Source organism: Ambystoma mexicanum, chromosome 14 (assembly GCF_040938575.1).
Source record: "Ambystoma mexicanum isolate Mex_15411 chromosome 14, UKY_AmexF1_1, whole genome shotgun sequence".
Lineage (NCBI taxonomy): Eukaryota > Metazoa > Chordata > Amphibia > Caudata > Ambystomatidae > Ambystoma > Ambystoma mexicanum.
Genome location: NC_090940.1, coordinates 169,994,838 through 170,017,791, shown reverse-complemented (window position 1 = coordinate 170,017,791; position 22,954 = coordinate 169,994,838). Strand labels below are relative to the sequence as shown.

General features: G+C 52.3%; 1 protein-coding gene across 1 annotated transcript in view; it reads right to left on the bottom strand.

The window, feature by feature from the left end:
• Window positions 1-14,739, bottom strand: part of CAPN3 (calpain 3) — a 338,459-nt gene extending 323,720 nt beyond the window's left edge. The window contains exon 1 of the mRNA XM_069638824.1: window positions 13,646-14,739. Within this exon, the coding sequence (XP_069494925.1) occupies window positions 13,646-13,942 (297 nt within the window). The 5' untranslated portion in view covers window positions 13,943-14,739. The remainder of the gene's footprint in view (window positions 1-13,645) is intronic.
• Window positions 14,740-22,954: the final 8,215 nt, after the last annotated feature.

The following is a 22,954-nucleotide window of genomic DNA, read 5'->3' as shown; positions in this document are numbered from 1 at the left end:
AACCATTTAAATCAATAACAAAATTTAATAAATCCATTATGTTGAATTGGTTTGAATTGCTAGTGTTGCAATCTGCGGAAGATGTGAAACCTGTTTCGTTATCAATAATGCTGGTAATCGGCTCAAATGAACCCCCAGGAGAAACAACAGTGCTAATGCCAAGCTAATAGACATGCAAGAATGCTTAACAGATGCACACAAAGCGGGCCTTTACTCTCTGTCTGGTTTTCAAGAATCATATACATAGTAACATTTCCAAGGGGTTTGAATGTATTAATATGCAAAAGCAAAAATACATTCTCTCAAGAAATCATGTATTGGTGAGAAGGTCCAGATGAAAAGATCTTCCTTGAGGGCTCTTAAAAGAAAAAAATAAGATCACAGACTTTTGGCTCCAGAGAAAAAGCTTGAGCAGCAATAGAAGAATTGCCTTCTGAGGCAGAAGTCTGCCTAGGTTTCACATAGACAGTGACTTAATGCTAAACCTTTTAGCTACTAGGAAGCCCGCTGAATTATGGCATCTCATCAAAGGGAACGCAAAGGTTCAAGCTTCTATGCAATCTAATTCTGTGGCTGAGCGTGATCGGATGCAATTTTATGCTAACCTATAATCTGAACTGATAAATAAGGCCGACTACACGTTAAAGTTTATTAACGTAGATTGGTCCTTCTACTTTGACTATGATATCTTGCACTGTATTATGGCCCTTAGCTCCTCGCGAGACCCAGGTGCAGACAGGCAGTCCAATCTAATTATTAAAGCAAATCGTGAATTGTGGCCGGAAAAAACATAACCCCTTTTTAGAGAGTTCATTGCAAGACGGACATTGCCAGACTCTCGGAAAACGTCCCTCCTAGTCCCCACATTTAAAAATGGGGATTGAGTGGACCCAAGCAATGGTACGCCCATTGATTTACTAGATATTCTGGGCAAAATATGTGCCGCTCGTCTACTAAAGCATGTTGTGGCCTGGGCTAACAACTGCAGTCGAATGGACTACCATCAAACTGGATTTAGAAACTAATCTAGCAACATCCCTGAATGGGATTGTATTAAACTGTTTTCAAGGTATTAGCATAATTGACCTAAAACATTTGATCAAATGTTTTTGACCTTTTATTTGGTCAAATTTAATTAAATATATATATGGGGTTGGGTAAGGGTATAGGTTAGATTGAGGGGAAGTGAGGAGGAGGGTCTCCCCCTGCATTTTAGAACGAAGAAAATGTCAAATCAATTTGATCAAATGTGATTAGGTCAAATGTTTTAGGTCAAATAGACCCAAACCGTTTTCAAACAGCAGACCTGGTCTAAGCACATTACCACCTATATAGCTTTTACAGATTAAACGGCTGCTTTTGACAAATTGAGCAGAAATATATTATGGTGGAAGCTCTGCAAATGGAGGATACCAGACACTCTTTGGCTCCCTTGATCGACTTCACTTCAAATACATCAGTCCAGATTCGACTCAATGCACAAGGCACTTTATCTGGTAAAAGTCCTTTGTTTAATGGCCCGAGAGAAGGTTTTGTTCTGGCTCTTGGTTTATTTAACCTTTATATCTCCGATTTGGGCGAATCAGTACACAAATGAAGAGCATTTCAGCCCACCTTAGGTAAGGAAAGAATTCAATGGTTGCTTTACACAGACGATTGAAGTCTTTTGGATCTTTCTCCCATAGGCTTGCAAAGATATCTGGAAGCAATGACTGCCTTTATGATAGCAAACTAAATGGTAGTAAATACATCCAGAGTCTTCATTTTTTTAACAATCCTAAACAGAGTTTCTGCAATTGAAGACTTCATAACATCAACCTGAAGGTGGTTGAACAATTTAATGATCTTAGTTTTCCACTTCTCGGTAGGGCCAACTCTGGTTGAAAGAAAAGGTCTATCTTGTTCTTCCTAATGAATTCGAATCAAGAATTGGTTATTTATTATTAGGAAATATTGGAGATCTTGTTTTGTTCCAGTGATTCAGTATTACAAATCAAAAGTCACCCCTGCTTTAACTCATGGTTCTGAAATTATACACATGGAAGACATGTTCAAATATGACAGAATAGAGGCCATGATATGGACACGTGTTCTGGGACTCCCTAATTTTATACCCATATATATTATTGGGTATGAACTGGGACTAGACTCCCTGCATGCAACAGTACACTGGACAATTCAAGTATATGTTTGTTCACCTGCAGTTTTGTCATATTAAATTAGCTGTGAATAATTTTACATCTCATCTAGTTACTGTTTGGGTACAAAAATGCCAAAACCTTCTCTGTAGTCCTGACATTAATCTGAGCGACTGTCTAGTTAATCGATATTAACTAGATATGATATTAATTGGCAATTAATTAATATATTCATTATATATAATCAATTCATTATATTAATTGATATTGTCTAGTTAAATCGATAGTTAATGTCTGGTACTGAAGCTCGGATGCCTGATCCGACGTCTCCTCAATTCAGGCTGAATCAGTTAGATTAAGTTCAGTATTTACTACATTTTCTCGTGACCTCCCTTCACGTTCCAGCTCACTAGCACCCCAGGCATGCCTGGTTCAAGTTTCAACAAGAACCGCTAACGGATTCCACCTGAACGCTACTCGTGGGCCTCTGCTGCGACTGCGCTATCACGGCCTCACGCCTTCTCAAGCCCTAACGCGGTGGAGCTCACCTGCGTTCCGCTGCTCCTGTGTCACTTCTCCTAGCCTGCTCAAGCTCAGACTGCGGGTCGCCTGCAGTGCTCTGACCTGAACCGCTGATCCTACTGCTCCTGACTCCTTTTACAGCGAGTGCCTCTGCGTTCTACACCTTCAGGGGCTCTCCCCCTTGGCCTGCACAGGCCCCGACAACTCAGCCCTTGTCTGCAAGCTGCAGCGGCTGGCACCCAGCAGGCCCTATTCACCTTGTGCCTACACCGCACTCATAATCTGTCAGCAGGTGACCACGCCTCACTGGCCTGTGCCGCAATGCCCCCCCTGCTCTTGCCATCTGACTCAATTGTGTGCACCCTCGTCCCACACCTCCTGGGGCTCACCTCTACACCAACGCACATCCTGACAGCGCAGCATACGCTAGCTCCAACAGCGCTGTAGCTCTTCTGTGTTCCTTGCTTCTGTGCCTTCATACCAAGACCGCACAAGAACAGACAGCGGTTCGCTGCAGTGCACTAATGTGAGCAGCTTTGCCCTCCTGCTACTAATATCTTGTTCAGTGTTTGAATCTACGTTCTACACCACCTGGATCTGACAGCTCAGTGCTCGCCTGTGAATCACGGCGGTTGGCACCCAGCCGGCCCCCCAACCAGAGTGTGCTCTGTTCTCTAGTTCCGTCAGCCGGTCGATGCGAACGACTGGTCTGGCTTGGGCCGCCGGACCCCTCTGCTCCTGACATCTACGCTATTGCAGGCTTCCGCGTTTCTACACCCCCTGGGGCTCATCTCCACACCCGTGCACGACCTGAAAGCTCCTTAGTACGGCACGCGAGCTAATGCGGTTGGCGCCCAGCAGGCCCCCACCCACCGTGAGCCTGCACCCTGAGCCCTACTACCGGCTGCAGCTGATCTCCTCTCTTGCAGTGCTGTGTCCCTAATCTTCCAGGACCCCATCTCCCACCACCCTAGGGTGCCCCGAGCTCCCCTGACTTAACATCCTGCTCTGTCCCTAGCCATCATCTGTCCTCTCATCCTGCATCTTACCACACTGGAGCCCACAGCCTGATCACTGCTCCTCAGTGGTCGGGCTCCTCAGCCTGATTACTTTGTCCCTGGTCCTTCTTTGCGAAGTGTTGGGCACCCCAATCCTGCATCCAGCCACACGTGGGCCCTCCTCCCGTCGAAGCTAAGCCCTTCTCCTGTGGTGCTGTACTCCCAATCTTGTCTTGCTCCCCGCTGTGACCAGTGTTGTGCACCCCTGTCCTGTATCCAGCGACATCGGGGCCTGCCACTGGCCGATACTGATCTATTCTCCCTTAGCACTGTGCTCTAATCTCCAAGGACTTCTCCTCCTAGACTCCTGTGGAGCTGCTCTCTAGACCTTCCCTGTCTCTACCTTCTGCCCTGTCCCCAGCAACTGTGCGACGTCTCTTCCACCTGTGACCTCGGTGGACTCCCCTCCTGCAACCACCAGGCACTGTGGCCAAACACTGCACCTTAGCCACCATCCTTGAGCACAACCCCATTTCTAACTCACTCTTCGTCTACGCCTCCACCCACTCCTATTGCTTCCTCAGGCATGCAAGATCCTACTTTCCACTCGCAACCACTTGGCTACCTCCCCTCTCCCATCCCTTCCCCCACGTCACCTCCCTGCCCTTTCTCAAACTCCTCTGCCTCCCCTACCCAATCATTCCTGTCCGTCCCAACACCCTTCTACCCTAACTCACCGCCCCAACCACATCTACCCTCCCATCGTTGAACCTTCCTGCATCTTCAGCATCGCCCTTTGGAATGCAAGATCTCTCTGTAACAAAACGGTAGCTGTTTCTACGGCTAAATCTTCAATTCCTATGTATTACCAAAACCTGGATCCATCCCTTCAACTTTACAGTACCTGCTTCTCTCACATCCTCCTCCTCCTTTACTCCTGTCCACCGCCCTACTGGCCCTGGCGGCGGCATTGGCCTTCTCTTTCAACCTAATTGCCTGTCCACCCCCTATCCTACTTATCTCCCCGTCTTCCCCTCGTTTGAATACTTGTACAAATCCTTCACCTCCCCCCCACGCTATCTCCTTTCTAATTATTTACCACCCACCCAGCCCCCTCACCTCCTTCTATGATGACCTGGATAACCTCCTCTCTCCCATCCCCTCTTCCTTAACTGTACCGGGTGACTGTAACCTTCATCTCTCCTCCTCCCACCAAACCTCCCCTCTTTTCTCAATTCTCAACTCCGTTCTTCTTACCCCCTTCCCTACCTCACCTACACACTCTTCTGGCTCCACTCTTGATCTTATCTTTGTCTCTTCCCTCTCCCCCTCCCCTGTCTCAACCCTGCCCAACTATCTCTCTAACCAATCTTTACTCTCATTCTCAGTCACTCCCCATGTCTCTCCACTCCTCCATCTCTTTTTCTCAACGAGACCTCTGTAACTTTAACCCCTCTCACGTCCATGATACCTGTACCTCCTCTCTCCCTCCCTCCCTCCCTCCCTTACTCCCTCCCTCCCTCCCTTTTCTTCTCTCTGCCAATGATGCTTTATACACTCTATCCTCCTCCCTCTACTCCAGCCTTGATCAACAATACCCTCTCTCCCTCTTTTGCCCCTCCCGCAGACCCTCCCAACCCTGGCTTTCCTCTCATCTGCTGTCAATGTACTGCTTTCCCCAACGCCTTAAAAGACGTTGGCTTAAACACTGCTCACCAGCAAACCAAGCCTCCTACTTCTCTTATCACTCCCTCTATGATTCCTGCCTTAGGTGAGCCAAACGATCCAACTTCTCTAACCTTCTCCACTCTCCATCCTCTCACCCTCGATGTATCTTCCAAACCCGTACTCTTCTTCTCTCCCCTCCCACTCCTGACCACTCTACCGCCTTGCCTCTTTCTCCCTCTGACTCCGCTGACTTATTCTCCTCTAAGAAACTCACCTACGACAAAACATTCTACACTCCCCCTCTTACTCTCCTCCTCCCCCATCTCTCACCACCCCATCCTCTTCCATGTCTAATTTCATCCGTCACTCACTCCGATGTATCCCTCCTCTTATCTAAAACTCACCCCACTGCTGCCACCTCCGATCCACTTCCCACCCCTCTGATTCCCAAAATCCACCTCTCCTCATACCTTACCTCTTTCTTTAAAATCTGTCTAACCACCGCCACCTTTCCCTCAGCCTTCAAACACACTACCATCATCCCTATCCTGAAAATACCCTCTGCTAACCCCCTTCTGGTCTCCAACTTTCGTCTCATCTCTCTTTTACCATTCCTCTCTAGGCTGCTGGAACGTCTAGTCTATTCCCAACTCTTAGCATTTGTCTCTAACCTCTCTTCTCCCCCTACCCAATCTGGATTTCGCCCCAAACATTCCACTGAAACCGCTCATCTCCATTCTCAATTCCCTCCTTACTGCTTGCTACTCCAAACACTCTTCCATCATCATTCTCCTTAACCTCTCTGCCACCTTTGACACTGTTGATCACCCCTTACTCCGCAAAACTCTCTCCTCCTTTGGTCTCAAAGGCTCTGTCCTCACCTGGTTTTCCTCCTACCTTTCCGACCGCTCCTTTGCCATCTCTTGGGGCAGCCGCTCCTCCCCTACACACTCCCTTGACTTTGGTGTTCCCCAAGGCTCTGTGCTTGGCCCTTTCCTTTTCTCACTTTATACCACCTTTCTAGCTCCAATCATCTCTTCCTTTGGTATCTCCTACCATTTGTGCGCTGATGACACCCAGATCTTCCTCTCCTTCTCTTCCTTCACTCCCGACATCCACCTCAAACTCTCTTCCTGTCTCACTGCTATTAAAAACTGGATGTCCTCCCACTTTCTCACCCTAAACACGGACAAATCCAAAGTCGTATTCCTTCCCGCCAACACCTTTCCTCCGCCTTATCCCCCTCCTTCTATCCTCTTTCCTCCTGCCCATCTCCCCTTTTCTGCCTCTGCCTGCAACTTAGGCCTCCACTTCAACTCCAACCGCTCCTTTACTCACCACATCTCTCTCACTTCCTGTGCTCGTCGCTTCCATCTCTACAATGTTCGTAAAATCTGTTCCTCCCTCACCTTCCACGCCACCAAACTCTTAATTTCTTCCCTCGTCTCTTCTACTGCTCAGCTCTCCTCTTTGGCCTCCCCGCCTCTCATATGTCCCCCTCAAATCCCTCTACCACTCTGCAATTCGCACTCTTTGCTCCCTTTCTCCTCACGACTCCATCCCCTCTGCGCTTTCCTCTCTTGGTTGGCTTTCCTTTCACTCCCAACTCAAATTCAACTTCCTCTGTCTTGTCTTCTATTCATGATCTTGCCCACCCCCCTACCTCTCCTCCCTCCTCTCTTTCTACTCTCCCTTTCGCCCGGTCCATTCTACTGACCACTTCCTACTCACTGTCCCACCCCCTCCTTGTGCCCCTTCCGATCTTTCCAGCTCCTTGCCCCTCTCCATTGGAACTCTTTTCCTCTCCCTATACACTCTGTCTTGATACACTTCCTTCCGCTCCTCCTTAAAATCCCACCTTCTTCAATCTCCCTCCTGACAGCTCTCTACTACTCCCTCCCCTAGTTCCCCTACCCTGGCTCTTAATCTAATTACCTCGGCAAATTGTTCTACTTACTGTTCTTCATGTTTTGGATCATTGTACCTATTGTATTCTTGTTATTTTATGTGAAGCACTTTGCTTTAAAGCGCTATATGAAATGTAATGAATACAAAAAGTTAATTCTGAGTCAGCCAAGAGAACATTTTGGCTACCGTATTTTAAACATTTTATATCTGTCTTTTGGTTTTGGTGCTTTGGTGGCGTAAGCCACCTAATCACTAAAACATTGTATTGGAAATCGAAAAAGAGGGCATAAATGGAGAAAGGGAGGCAGTGTGTGGTGTTGCCATGGCAACTTGCAGTGCGTGGCAATGAAATGGGCAAAGCACCATTTGGGCTGACAACCTCTTGCTCACGTTTGGAGGCCTGCTGCTGTTGTTGTGGAAGCTGTGCAAGCTTCGAAGTACGAGTAAAATTACTGCACTTAAGTATATGGCCATTATTCTTTTCATTTGTATGCAGCAATGCTTTTTATCACTTAAACTCTGGTCAATGCGGAGTGATCTGTTTTCAAGCCGACTTTTTCTTGCGTTACTGATCCTGAACGTAGTGGCGTTGTTTGCGTTCTCGGTCACAATGAAAGAAAGTGTTATCCACCGTCTCCCAAACAGTGAAACATCAACTTTATTCAGCGCTGTTGTGAGATATATATATATATATATATTTTAAAAAATGTAGACCTACTTTTTGGTCGTTTTAAAATAAATGACTTGACGGATTTCCACCAAATTTACAAAAGCACGCTTGTGGGACCAAGCCGCCACTCCTGGCGCAAATTTGGTGAAAATCCATGCAGCGGTTTGTGCTGTAGGCATGAGCAAAGTTTTTTTCTCCATTCAGTCTATGGGAAAAAAAAAGACATTTTGGGCCCCCATAACTTTGCAAAGAAATTCAGAGTGGGCCATATACTTTTTTTTACAAAGTTTGGTGAGGATTCGTCCAAGGGGAGCGAAGTTATAAGCCGCCCAAAAAGTGCTCTTCCTATAGGTTTGGCAACTTAACCATAACTACATGGCCGCTACCGCGGGCCGTGTAATATATGAAAAAAAAAAAATGGGACTGCGAAGCAATCAAAAAGGTACAGCGGCATACAAGTAATATTTCCAAAAATCAGAGTGATTCCCTCAGCAGCGGCAAAATAGTGTCTTTTATTCACAAAGCTTGGTGGACAAATGTGGGCGAGTTCGGGTTTGAGTGAGTACAATGCACGCAGGTCGTATTTACATGACAGGACCAGTCCCTTTTCGGTGTTGCTGCCGGAAAGGGTCTACAATGGTACACAGTTTCTAGTATGGTCATTAGTGCCCGACATCTTGGAACATAATTATCAAAAGAGCACACCATGTTTCTACATCTGATCATAACTTTACGTATTAATGGTAAAACATGATAAAGTGCTAAATGCAGTGGAGACAAAGATAACATAATTAGCCCATCCCGTTTGCACAAATGGAACGCCGATACTGTGTAGTTGTATCATTAGACATACAATAAAAAGTGCAACGTGTTGTGCAAATGAAGATGGCGCGGTTTCTAGTATGGTCATTACTAGCCAGCATCTTGGAACGGGATTGTCTATTAAGCACGCCATGCTTTTACCTAAAGTGCTGATATATATTAAAATGATTACATCTAGTCGTGACTTTGCTTATTGAAAATGGGACATGATAAGGTGCTAGGTGCACTAGAGACAATAACGACATAATGTATCTCATATCATTTACATGAATAAAAAACCAATACTAGATGGATGACACGTATAGCGACACAGTGTAAAGTGCAACCTGCTGTGCAACAATAGTAGCATAGATGTTTAACTTTAATGTAGGTCTCTGAATTGTCCGATGTGGAGATCTTGCACTGTGCATCTGGGAGCCCATTAGTTCGTTAAACTAACTCTCCAAGTCACATATGTAGATATAATGTTAAGTGTCATGTGCTGTGCGAATGCCTGTGTCCCAATTAAAATGTGACCCGCTGTGCAAATAGTTCTGACCCATATATTAGATTTCCCTTGAAGCGCTGAATTGTTAAAATGTACAAAGAGTGTATGGTTTTTTTAAGATCTTGATCTATGAAAGTCAAGTCCAAAAGGACCTTTGTCCAAACTGGTGACATTGTGACAATACAGTCCTAGTGGACGCTGTAAGTTAGTCCAATGACACGGGTTCTAAACAGAGTTATTTGTGTATGTCTGACAACAAAGGGAACTATGATGCAAAGTGCTTTATGCGTTCAGTGTTGCATGCGTCAATGTTGTATACGTACTGTTGTTTAAATGTACGTGCCTGAGGTAATCATCTTTAGATGGTGAAATACCATTTGTCCTTGTGTCTCGTGTCAGATTCGATAGGGCCCTACTAATGACTCATTTTGACAAACCATCTTGAGGTTTGGTCCTTGGAACTGTTATACGTGTACAAGTGATACCCATGTGGAGTAGGGACCAGTAAGTAAGTCAAAGGCCTGACTATACACTGTACGTAACAGAGCGAGAAAGAGAGTGAGCATAAACACATTAAAATATTACAATTCAACTGCAATGGAATAGCGATTGCATTAAATGACAGAACCCTGAAAGTGTCCAATCGCCCATATTGGAGGTCTCAAAAACCCTAGATGATCCCCCGATTGGTCCATGTCTATTCCATCAGTATGTTTCAAATTAAGGATATGCTTGTGAGCATGTGATCTAGTTGTGATCTCCATTTTCCCACAAAAGTATACAGCTCTTCATTCTTATTCTGTCCAGATGGAGACTTGGTGTTATAAACTACTATATAGCGTCACTCTGTTTGTCTCAACTTCATTATTCTGTTTCCTCCTCTTGGGTGTACATTTATGATATCGATCGCAAAACACATGAGGGAGGAGATGTCTCCCTGCCGTACTTCCTCGCAATGTTTACCAACGGGTAAGCCATGTCCCGGTTCTTAATCGCTCTTAGATGCTGTAAAATTCGGTGTTTCACCTCGAGTTTGGTACTATGTACCACAGGTTGCATTTGCAGGAGATGACATATATGATGAACTGTGTAGAGCAGGTGGTAACTTTAATTACAATCTCCTTCCCTGTACGTGGATGGATATACATCTTGGTATTGATTCCAAAATGACATGTTTTACATTTCGAGTAGGTGTAAAATCCTGGAGATTGATTTATGTGCCAGCTGGCAGCAGTGATGGATTGGAACAGACGTGATAGTTTGGACTGTATCAATGGCGATTTTCTGAACGTGACAGTCGCATTAGCTTGTATGTGGTGACAGATGTCTTTGTCTCTTTTCAAAAAAATCCCAGTGTTTTTCCAGAATTTTTCACACTTCATTGGCTCCTTGGTTGAACGTAGTAATGAATAATAATTTTTTCCTTCTTTTTAGATTTCAGACTTTGGGATCTCCTCTTAGTGAAAATATAATTTCTGGATTGGCCAAAGCTCTTATCATAGGCCTTGTTGAAAGTCTCTTTCTGGTATCCTCTGACATGGAATCTGGTGGCTGCCATCTTGGCATTTTTCACCCATATTTATTTTTCGCTGCAGTTGCGTTTAATGCGTAAAATCTCACAATACGGTATGCTGTTCTTGACACAAGTTGGTTGCGCACTAGTGGCGTGTACAACTGAATTTGTAATGGCTTTTCGATGTAGTTCTGCCGTGATCGTCCCATTCACTATCTTGACTTCGATGTCTAGGTAGACCACCTCCACTCTATCATGGTGTTCAGTAAATTTCAAGTTGTTTTGATCCATGTTGAGTACCTGAAATAATTTCAGCCATTCTGCCTCTGTGCCGTCCCAAAGAATAAAAAGATCGTCGATGTATCTACACCGTAAAATTAAGTTGTCTGTATGGATATTCTTGTCATCACAGGCAAATAGTTTAATCTCCCATGCACCCATATACAGGTTAGCAAATGTAGGGGTGACTGTGGTGACCATGGCGGTACTGCATATTTGATTATAAATTGCCCATCGAACATGGAGGTATTATGTGTCAGGCAGAAAGATAACATATCGAGCAGCATTTGTGAGTGATCATGGTAGCCTAAGGAACTCGTTGAGAGATATCGCTTCACTGCTTCAATTCCTTGTTGGTGAGAAATGCAAGTATATAGCAAGACAATGTGAAGTGCTACTAAGAGATAGTTGTCATTCCATGGAATCTGATCAATTTGGTTAAAAAAGGCTGTGGTGTCACAATGAAAGAAAATGTTATGCACCGTCTCCCAAACAGTGAAACACCATTTTTTATGCACCGCCGCAGTGTTTTCATTATATATACACATATACACACACACACACATAGCGCAGATCCAGTCCACAGTGGGAGAAGTTGGCCTCACACCCAGTGCTGATAACCAGTGGTGAGAACGCCCACACCCAAGCAGCTTCCAGGTCAGCAAACTTGCAGCGGTTGTGAGGACAAGTGCCTTGATGGAGGATCCCCCGTGTAATGGCGATATCTGCACGGATGGCACACGGTAGTCCCAAGAAAGACACAGAGACCTCTTATGGTCGTCTCAGATGAGAGTCCACTGATGTAAATGTGGTTAAGACTGAAGGCCGTTGGTGTCTGCACGACGTAGTGATTAAACCTAAATTGTACCAATGCACTAAATGCGTATCCTCAACCTGCTATGCTCATACAAGTTTTCCCCCAACCCACCTTGTTATGCATTTTACATTGGGGAATATGTCGTTTTGCTTTTCCCGTTCCAAATGTCGGACTACACACCCTGATACTTTCCGGAAAAAAAACCACTATGAGGCTCAAAAGTACCTGAAAGCCACACTATCTCCTTACCACACTATCTCTAGCCCCCACCCACCCAACCTCTACTCCCTCTACCCCACCCTACTCTCTCCGCCCCCACCCACCCTACCCCCACTTACCCACCCTACCTACACTCCCTCTACCCCACCCTACTCTCACCCACCCCACTCTCTCTGTCCCCACAGAATCTAGCCCCTCTCTCTACCCCACCAATAAACCCTACCCCACCCAACTCTCTTTAAATACCCATCTCTCACTACTCCCATGTGACCCAGCCTAACAACTTTCTCTACCGCACTCTCACTCTTTCTCGCTCGTATTTCTCTTGCTCATCATCAATGGTGCGCTCTCTCGGTGGCTTCCTCTTTTGTTCTATTCCCCTTCTCATTCTATTGCCCGTCTGCACCCTTTATCGAATCCTCCTTTGAAAAATGTGTCCTTTCCTCCTCGCACCTATAAATGCAAAAAGCAAAGAACTACAGTAAACGCCAACACTATTGGCATTGCCAATGCTTGTTTCGGGGAAGACTCTGGGCTAGAATTTTTTAAAGCCCTCAAATAGGGTTTTCGTTTTGTATTACATTTACTTGCTTGTACGGAATTCTCTTCTGTTTTATGTTTCTTTTTCATTGTGATATAATATTACAATTGGATAGCTTTGTTTAAAAAAAAGAAACAATTTACAATAAACAAAACATTACTGTAATTCTGTCTGCTATGGAAGCTTTTACATAAAACTGTACTTTTAATGGCCATCATGGTAATGCTGATGGCTGTAGACCTTTTTGGATTAGTATCTGTTGCGGTCAATCTGGCTATTGATGGTGTGATTTACAGTCGGATACTGTATGATGTGGAGCCTGGCCATGCGTTTATGATATTATGGAACCAGAGTCAAAACAATGTGAGGAAAATCCTTGTGTTGCCATTTCTAAACAAGCGGGAAAACCTTAAGTATTTTGTATAATTTTTAAAGCCTCTGCATCACCACAGAAGACCCCCCTTGTGCTAATCAGCATTCTGGCCCGAACTGCTGTAGGTCGCCGCTTTGCATAAAGAGCCAGTCATGTGAATGCCAGAAGCTCCGGGCAGTGCTATTCTCACGTTTGGTGTGTCGCACCTGGTGGATTCAAGGTTAGGGGCGGTGAGGCTTGTGTTCAAATATTGGGAGTGGTGAGGCTTGTGGGTCATATGTTGGAGATGGTGGGACTAATGGTGGGTGTGATGGAGTTTGTGGGTCTCGTTTTGGGTACCGCAGGGCTTGTGAGTGTATTGTTGGGCACAGCGGCACTTGTGGGTTCAATGCTCGGTAAAGTAGGACTCATTTTTAGTACTGTGGTACTATTCAGTGTAAAGTTGGATATAGTGGAGCTTGTCGGTTTAATGTTGGGTATGATGGACAAAGTTGTAGATACTAGGTGTAGAGGTAATGACTGAGTAACGGGTACATTGACCAACATCAGATCAACCCTGCGTGCAACGGGGCGCATCAGTCTAGCATCCTATAGGTGTGGAAACGTTTGCTGTTGGTTGGTTGGTCATCAGACCTGAGCATGCACCCTCCATTACCCTCCATTACCCATCCGCCCGCCGCATACACTCACCGCCGGCCTCTTCCACTCAAAGTTGATAGGGAACCTTTGGCTGAAGAAGAGTGAGCTGTCATTAGCCGGGAACTCTGGGTCCTGGTACAGGGTCTTCCTTTCCAGGCACTTGTTCAGTAGCTCCTCGAAGGTCCTCTCCCGGCGTTTGATGGGCTGGTTGCGGCTGAGGATGGCCGCTAAGATGCCTCCTGGGGCGCTTGCTCCTCCCACCGGGCCCGCTTCAGTGCCCATATTCTGCGCAGGGATCGGGCCTGCGCCAGTCTCCTGGGCCACCGCCGGGATGATGGCTGAAGGCATGGCGAGCCCAGAGAGGACTGTTCTAAAGGCAGATGTCCTTGCCCTCCAACTTACAGCACTGCCCAAGCCAAGCTTCCCCCTCCACTCAAAAAAGGTGTTTACCCCTCAAAAGAGAGCTGAGCCCTTTCTAAAAGCCACTTCGAAAATAAAAGGACAAACAATGCCGACCTTTCCAAAGCCCACCTTCTTAAATAAAAAAAAGAAACAGTATGTCCCTAAAAGCAAGCCCCTGCCCATGAAAAACCACCTTATCCTGCCCCACTCCCCAAAATAATGCAATCAACACCCCCTGCCCTCATAAACATGGAGTTCCTCTCCTAATGCAACCACCTTGCTACATCCACAATATGTACTTTTTCAACCCTAAAAATGATGCTATAACTTAGGCTATAGCCATTTTAAAATATCACCCTTTAAAATAGTGAGCACTCGCCGAAAGCTATTTCTCGAAAAACAATGCCCTACCCCCAACCCCTGTAATTTAAAAAGAAGAAATCTTCCTTCCTGCCTGTGCTTCCCCCAAAATGATTTCACAAGCACGCAGCGGTTAGGAGAGCAGCTGCGAGCGATGGCAGGAACTGCAGGGCTGGTCTCTCAAATGGGGGGAGGCCTCGTGTTTTTAAGAAATCCAGGTGGCAAAGTCCCGGCCCGCCGCCGTCGTGGTGTCTCCTCGGTCTGCACCGGCGCTTGGACTCTCCCCCCTGCAAGGCAGGAACGCGGGGGTAACTTTATATCCGCAGATGGTGTGCGAGTGCTGTTGTGTGTGGTGCCCTCCCTCAGCCAAGAAGAGTAAAAATAGTACGGGCACCGACCTATAGCGTCTTCCTATTCTGGCGTGGCGTGGAGTGCCTGCCAGGAGACCGGGGCATGTTCGCACAGACCGCACTGCACTCACGCTATTGGTGCTTGAGGCAGAGAATTGCAAAAGCATTCCTTAAAAAAACCACAAGAGCCTAACACACCACCACCTGCTCTCTAAAGGTAAGGCCATCTTTCAAATGGAGAGGCAAGCAGCAGCCATGGTGCATGGTTGGTCGCTCCCAATTCTCATCATCCTGGCCAGCACAGAAACAAAACATTGGCAGAAGTGGACTTCGTTTCATTGAAGACATTCCAGACGACAATAGAATGCATCTATTGTTAAAAAGGCATTCTGTCTAGGACTGGATTGCGTGGGACCCGGGTGGTGACGCAAACTCTACCTGTAGTTTCAAGTTTTGCAGGAAGAGCACAGAAGTTGTCTTATCCCAATTGTGAGGAACACCCTCAGCGGGGCTCTTAAATTTCCCATGGCCATGCGTAAGTACGTCGACCAGTCCTGTTTCTGCTTGGAATTCTGGGGCTTGTAGTTTTCCTAAATATCAAATGGCAAAGAAAAACTACAAGTCCCAGAATCCAAAGGGAAACAAATCAGGACTGGATGCTTCTCACACATTTCCACCGGAAACTTGGGAGCTTTGCTTTAGTCTTGTTTTATTCATTGTATTCTGGCATAACACTCTTTTTTAAACATGTATCAATAACTTTAGTAAACAGTTCTCTCTTGCCAAAGATTAGCTAACGCTGGCATTGGGTGGCATTTGTCTCACCAGATCACGAATGCAGTAAAAAAATAAGTTTCTTATTGTTTTGGATGAATTCTCAACATTTCAATAAATTTACAGGCCGATTCATGGAATTAATGTGCGCCGAAAATTCCTGCGCAGAGGTGCCAAAACGTGCGATTCGCAGTAAAAGTGCGAAAATCGCAGGGAAACCAGCGCACATCGATTCATGGAAGTCCGCGCGTGAGAAAAAAATTGGATGTGCGCTGAAAAAGTGTGCGGCGCACAGGTCATCCAACGGCGTGCGCCACGGCCGCTGCGAAATCGCACATAGCGCGGCACACATTACAAAAGTAGGCGGAACACGGGGCGTAACACTCGGAATGGGGAACAACGAGTGAAAATATGGGCGTCACAGGGGAAGTACAGGAGGCAAGTGCGCGGAACGCCCACATGCTCGCCTACAACTCGTATTCATGGAATCGAATAGGGCAAACCAGCGCACAGGCAAAGACGCGCACAGGGCCAAACAAGTACGCCACAAGAAAGCAGGCGGTAGCGTCCCTGCGCCTGAAATAAATGTGCGCCAAAATGTGCGCTAACAAAAAGCACCCATATACAGCTATGATGAATGATCCATACAGTGGCCCTCCAGGACAAATGAGGTGCAAAGGGGTACCGACAAACACGGACACCCGCTGTGTGAAAAATAGCGTGTGCGTGTATTACGGGGTTCGCGGGAAGTTCCACACGCGATTGGCCTGGGCACATGTATTCCGGGGTGCGTGGGAAGTTTCACACACAAATTTGCAGGGTACGTGTATTTCGTTGTGCGCGTGAAGTTCCACAAGCAATTTCAGCAGTGTACGTGTACTCCTGGTGCGCGGAAAATTCCACACGCAAATCCAGAAGCCTACATGTATTTCGGGGGTGCCGGGGAGTCCCACATGTGAATTGGCCGTGTGGGTCCTCCCAGCTGTTCCCTCTACACCCTCCACGGCCCCTGCAGGCGGCCCACACCACAGGGGACTACCCTGCACCCTTGCACATGTCCCGCAGGCAGCCCATCCACCATGGCCATGCCCCCCATCCAACCGACATGTCACCTTGCACTACTGCCCACCAACGCATGTCTCCCAGCACCCCCACCCCCCAGCATCCAGGGGAACCCTCCACCAGGCCCCCACTCATGTCTCCCAGCACCCCCACCCCCCTGCATCCAGGGGCACCCTCCACCAGGCCCCCACTCATGTCCCCCTGCACCCCCACCCCCCTGCATCCAGGGGCACCCTCCACCAGGACCCCACTCCTGTCCCCCTGCACCCCCACCCCGCTGCATCCAGGGGCACCCTCCACCAGGCCCCCACTCATGTCCCCCTGCACCCCCACCCCCCTGCATCCAGGGGCACCCTCCACCAGGCACCCACTCCTGTCCCCCTGCACCCCCACCCCCCTGCATCCAGGGGCACCCTCCACCAGGCCCCCACTCATGTCCCCTGTACCCCCACCCCCCTGCATCCAGGGGCACCCTCCACCAGGCCCCCACTCCTGTCTCCCTGCACCCCCACCTCCCAGCACTGTAGGGCACCCTCCACCAGGCCACCACTCCTGTCCCCCTGCACCCCCACCCCCCAGCACTGTAGGGCACCCTCCACCAGGCCCCCACTCCTGTCCCCCTGCACCCCCACCCCCTGCATCCAGGGGCACCCTCCACCAGGCCCCCACTCATGTCCCCCTGCACCCCCACCCCCCAGCACTGTAGGGCACCCTTCACCAGGCCCCCACTCCTGTCCCCCTGCACCCCCACCCCCCTGCATCCAGGGGCACCCTCCACAAGGCCCCCACTCCTGTCTCCCTGCACCCCCACCCCCCAGCCGTGCGATTTGCCTGTGTACGTGTATTCCAGGGGTGCGCGGGTAATCTCACAAGCGATTCCATCAGGGTACGTGTATTACGGGTCTGCGTGAACTTCCACACGCGATACCAGCAGGGTACGTGTATTCCAGGGTTGCGCGGGTAGTCTCACACGCGATTCCATCAGGGTACGTGTATTATGGGTCCGGTGAACTTCCACATGCGATACCAGCAGGGTATGTGTATTTCGGTGTGCGCGTGAAGTTCCACACGCAATTTCAGCAGGGTACGTGTACTCCGGGTGCGTGGAAAATTCCACACGCGAATCCAGCAGCCTACGTGTATTTCGGGGGTGCCGGGGAGTCCCACACGTGAATTGGCCATGTGGGTCCTCCCAGCTGTTCCCTCTACACCCTCCACGGCCCCTGCAGGCGGCCCACACCACAGGGGACTACCCTGCACCCCTGCACATGTCCTGCAGGCAGCCCATCCACCATGGCCATGCCCCCCAGACAACCCACATGTCACCTTGCACTACTGCCCACCAACGCATGTCTCCCTGCACCCCCACCCCCCAGCATCCAGGGGCACCCTCCACCAGGCCCCCACTCCTGTCTCCCAGCACCCCCACCCCCCTGCATCCAGGGGCACCTTCCACCAGGCCCCCACTCCTGTCTCCCTGCACCCCCACCCCCTGCATCAGGGGCACCCTCCACCAGGCCCCCACTCCTGTCTCCCTGCACCCCCACCCCCCTGCATCCAGGGGCACCCTCCACCAGGCACCCACTCCTGTCCCCCTGCACCCCCACCCCCCTGCATCCAGGGGCACCCTCCACCAGGCCCCCACTCATGTCCCCTGCACCCCCACCCCCCTGCATCCAGGGGCACCCTCCACCAGGCCCCCACTCCGGTCTCCCTGCACCCCCACCTCCCAGCACTGTAGGGCACCCTCCACCAGGCCACCACTCCTGTCCCCCTGCACCCCCACCCCCCAGCACTGTAGGGCACCCTCCACCAGGCCCCCACTCCTGTCCCCCTGCACCCCCACCCCCTGCATCCAGGGGCACCCTCCACCAGGCCCCCACTCATGTCCCCCTTCACCCCCACCACCCAGCACTGTAGGGCACCCTTCACCAGGCCCCCACTCCTGTCCCCCTGCACCCCCACCCCCCTGCATCCAGGGGCACCCTCCACAAGGCCCCCACTCCTGTCTCCCTGCACCCCCACCCCCCAGCCGTGCGATTTGCCTGTGTACGTGTATTCCAGGGGTGCGCGGGTAATCTCACACGCGATTCCATCAGGGTACGTGTATTACGGGTCTGCGTGAACTTCCACACGCGATACCAGCAGGGTACGTGTATTCCAGGGTTGCGCGGGTAGTCTCACACGCGATTCCATCAGGGTACGTGTATTATGGGTCCGGTGAACTTCCACATGCGATACCAGCAGGGTACGTGTATTTCGGTGTGCGCGTGAAGTTCCACACGCAATTTCAGCAGGGTACGTGTACTCCGGGTGCGTGGAAAATTCCACACGCGAATCCAGCAGCCTACGTGTATTTCGGGGGTGCCGGGGAGTCCCACACGTGAATTGGCCATGTGGGTCCTCCCAGCTGTTCCCTCTACACCCTCCACGGCCCCTGCAGGCGGCCCACACCACAGGGGACTACCCTGCACCCCTGCACATGTCCTGCAGGCAGCCCATCCACCATGGCCATGCCCCCCAGACAACCCACATGTCACCTTGCACTACTGCCCACCAACGCATGTCTCCCTGCACCCCCACCCCCCAGCATCCAAGGGCACCCTCCACCAGGGCCCCACTCCTGTCTCCCAGCACCCCCACCCCCCTGCATCCAGGGGCACCCTCCACCAGGCCCCCACTCCTGTCTCCCAGCACCCCCACCCCCCTGCATCCAGGGGCACCTTCCACCAGGCCCCCACTCCTGTCTCCCTGCACCCCCACCCCCTGCATCAGGGGCACCCTCCACCAGGCCCCCACTCCTGTCTCCCTGCACCCCCACCCCCCTGCATCCAGGGGCACCCTCCACCAGGCCCACACTCCTGTCCCCCTGCACCCCCACCCCCCAGCACTGTAGGGCACCCTCCACCAGGCCCCCACTCCTGTCTCCCTGCACCCCCACCCCCAGCACTGTAGGGCACCCTCCACCAGGCCCCCACTCCTGTCCCCCTGCACCCCCACCCCCTTGCATCCAGGGGTACCCTTCACCAGGCCCCCACTCCTGTCCCCCTGCACCCCCACCCCCTGCATTCAGGGGCACCCTCCACCAGGCCACCACTCCTGTCCCCCTGCACCCCCACCCCCCTGCATCCAGGGGCACCCTCCACCAGGCCCCCACTCATGTCCCCCTGCACCCCCACCCCCCAGCACTGTAGGGCACCCTTCACCAGGCCCCCACTGCTGTCCCCCTGCACCCGCACCCCCCAGCATCCAGGGGCACCCTCCACCAGGCCCCCACTCCTGTCTCCCTGCACCCGCACCCCCCAGCCGTGCGATTTGCCTGTGTACGTGTATTCCAGGGGTGCGTGGGTAATCTCACACGCGATTCCATCAGGGTACGTGTATTACGGGTCCACGTGAACTTCCACACGCAATATCAGCAGGGTACGTGTATTCCAGGGTTGCGCGGGTAGTCTCACACGCGATTCCATCAGGGTACGTGTATTATGGGTCCGCGTGAACTTCCACACGCGATACCAGCAGGGTACGTGTATTTCGGTGTGCGCGTGAAGTTCCACACGCAATTTCAGCAGGGTACGTCTACTCCGGGTGCGTGGAAAATTCCACACGCGAATCCAGCAGCCTACGTGTATTTCGGGGGTGCCGGGGAGTCCCACACGTGAATTGGCCGTGTGGGTCCTCCCAGCTGTTCCCTCTACACCCTCCACGGCCCCTGCAGGCGGCCCACACCACAGGGGACTACCCTGCACCCCTGCACATGTCCCGCAGGTAGCCCATCCACCATGGCCATGCCCCCCAGACAACCCACATGTCACCTTGCACTACTGCCCACCAACGCATGTCTCCCTGCACCCCCACCCCCAGCATCCAGGGGCACCCTCCACCAGGGCCCCACTCCTGTCTCCCAGCACCCCCACCCCCCTGCATCCAGGGGCACCCTCCACCAGGCCCCCACTCCTGTCTCCCTGCACCCCCACCCCCCTGCATCTGGGGCACCCTCCACCAGGCCCCCACTCCTGTCTCCCTGCACCCCCACCCCCCTGCATCCAGGGGCACCCTCCACCAGGCCCCCACTCCTGTCCCCCTGCACCCCCACCCCCCAGCACTGTAGGGCACCCTCCACCAGGCCCCCACTCCTGTCCCCCTGCACCCCCACCCCCAGCACTGTAGGGCACCCTCCACCAGGCCCCCACTCCTGTCCCCCAGCACCCCCACCCCCTTGCATCCAGGGGTACCCTTCACCAGGCCCCCACTCCTGTCCCCCTGCACCCCCACCCCCTGCATCCAGGGGCACCCTCCACCAGGCCCCCACTCCTGTCCCCCTACACCCCCACCCCCCAGCACTGTAGGGCACCCTCCACCAGGCCCCCACTCCTGTCCCCCTGCACGCCCACCCCCTGCATCCAGGGGCACCCTCCACCAGGCCCCCACTCATGTCCCCCTGCACCCCCACCCCCCAGCACTGTAGGGCACCCTCCACCAGGCCCCCACTCCTGTCCCCCTGCACCCCACCCCCCTGCATCCAGGGGCACCCTCCACCAGGCCCCCACTCCTGTTCCCCTGCACCCCCACTCCCTTGCATCCAGGGGCACCATCCACCAGACCCCCACTCCTGTCCCCCTGCACTCCCACCCCCCTGCATCCAGGGGCACCCTCCACCAGGCCTCCACTCATGTCCCCATGCACCCCCACCCCCCTGAATCCAGGGGCACCCTCCACCAGGCCCCCACTCCTGTCTCCCTGCACCCCCACCCCCCATCACTGTAGGGCACCCTCCACCAGGCCCCCACTCCTGTCCCCCTGCACCCCCAGCCCCCTGCATCCAGGGGCACCCTCCACCAGGCCCCCACTCCTGTCCCCCTGCACGCCCACCCCCTGCATCCAGGGGCACCCTCCACCAGGCCCCCACTCATGTCCCCCTGCACCCCCACCCCCCAGCACTGTAGGGCACCCTCCACCAGGCCCCCACTCCTGTCCCCCTGCACCCCACCCCCCTGCATCCAGGGGCACCCTCCACCAGGCCCCCACTCCTGTTCCCCTGCACCCCCACTCCCTTGCATCCAGGGGCACCATCCACCAGACCCCCACTCCTGTCCCCCTGCACTCCCACCCCCCTGCATCCAGGGGCACCCTCCACCAGGCCTCCACTCATGTCCCCATGCACCCCCACCCCCCTGAATCCAGGGGCACCCTCCACCAGGCCCCCACTCCTGTCTCCCTGCACCCCCACCCCCATCACTGTAGGGCACCCTCCACCAGGCCCCCACTCCTGTCCCCCTGCACCCCCAGCCCCCTGCATCCAGGGGCACCGTCCACCAGGCCCCCACTCCTGTCCCCCTGCACCCCCACCCCCTTGCATCCAGGGGTACCCTTCACCAGGCCCCCATTCCTGTCCCCCTGCACCCCCACCCCCCTGCATCAGGGGCACCCTCCACCAGGCCCCCACTCCTGTCTCCCTGCACCCCCACCCCCCTGCATCCAGGGGCACCCTCCACCAGGCCCCCACTCCTGTCCCCCTGCACCCCCACCCCCCAGCACTGTAGGGCACCCTCCACCAGGCCCCCACTCCTGTCCCCCTGCACCCCCACCCCCAGCACTGTAGGGCACCCTCCACCAGGCCCCCACTCCTGTCCCCCTGCACCCCCACCCCCTTGCATCCAGGGGTACCCTTCACCAGGCCCCCACTCCTGTCCCCCTGCACCCCCACCCCCTGCATCCAGGGGCACCCTCCACCAGGCCACCATTCCTGTCCCCCTGCACCCCCACCCCCCTGCATCCAGGGGCACCCTCCACCAGGCCCCCACTCATGTCCCCCTGCACCCCCACCCCCCAGCACTGTAGGGCACCCTTCACCAGGCCCCCACTCCTGTCCCCCTGCACCCGCACCCCCCAGCATCCAGGGGCACCCTCCACCAGGCCCCCACTCCTGTCTCCCTGCACCCCCACCCCCGAGCCGTGCGATTTGCCTGTGTACGTGTATTCCAGGGGTGCGCGGGTAATCTCACACGCGATTCCATCAGGGTACGTGTATTACGGGTCCACGTGAACTTCCACACGCAATACCAGCAGGGTACGTGTATTCCAGGGTTGCGCGGGTAGTCTCACACGCGATTCCATCAGGGTACGTGTATTATGGGTCCGCGTGAACTTCCACACGCGATACCAGCAGGGTACGTGTATTTCGGTGTGCGCGTGAAGTTCCACATGCAATTTCAGCAGGGTACGTGTACTCCGGGTGCGTGGAAAATTCCACACGCGAATCCAGCAGCCTACGTGTATTTCGGGGGTGCCGGGGAGTCCCACACGTGAATTGGCCGTGTGGGTCCTCCCAGCTGTTCCCTCTACACCCTCCACGGCCCCTGCAGGCGGCCCACACCACAGGGGACTACCCTGCACCCCTGCACATGTCCCG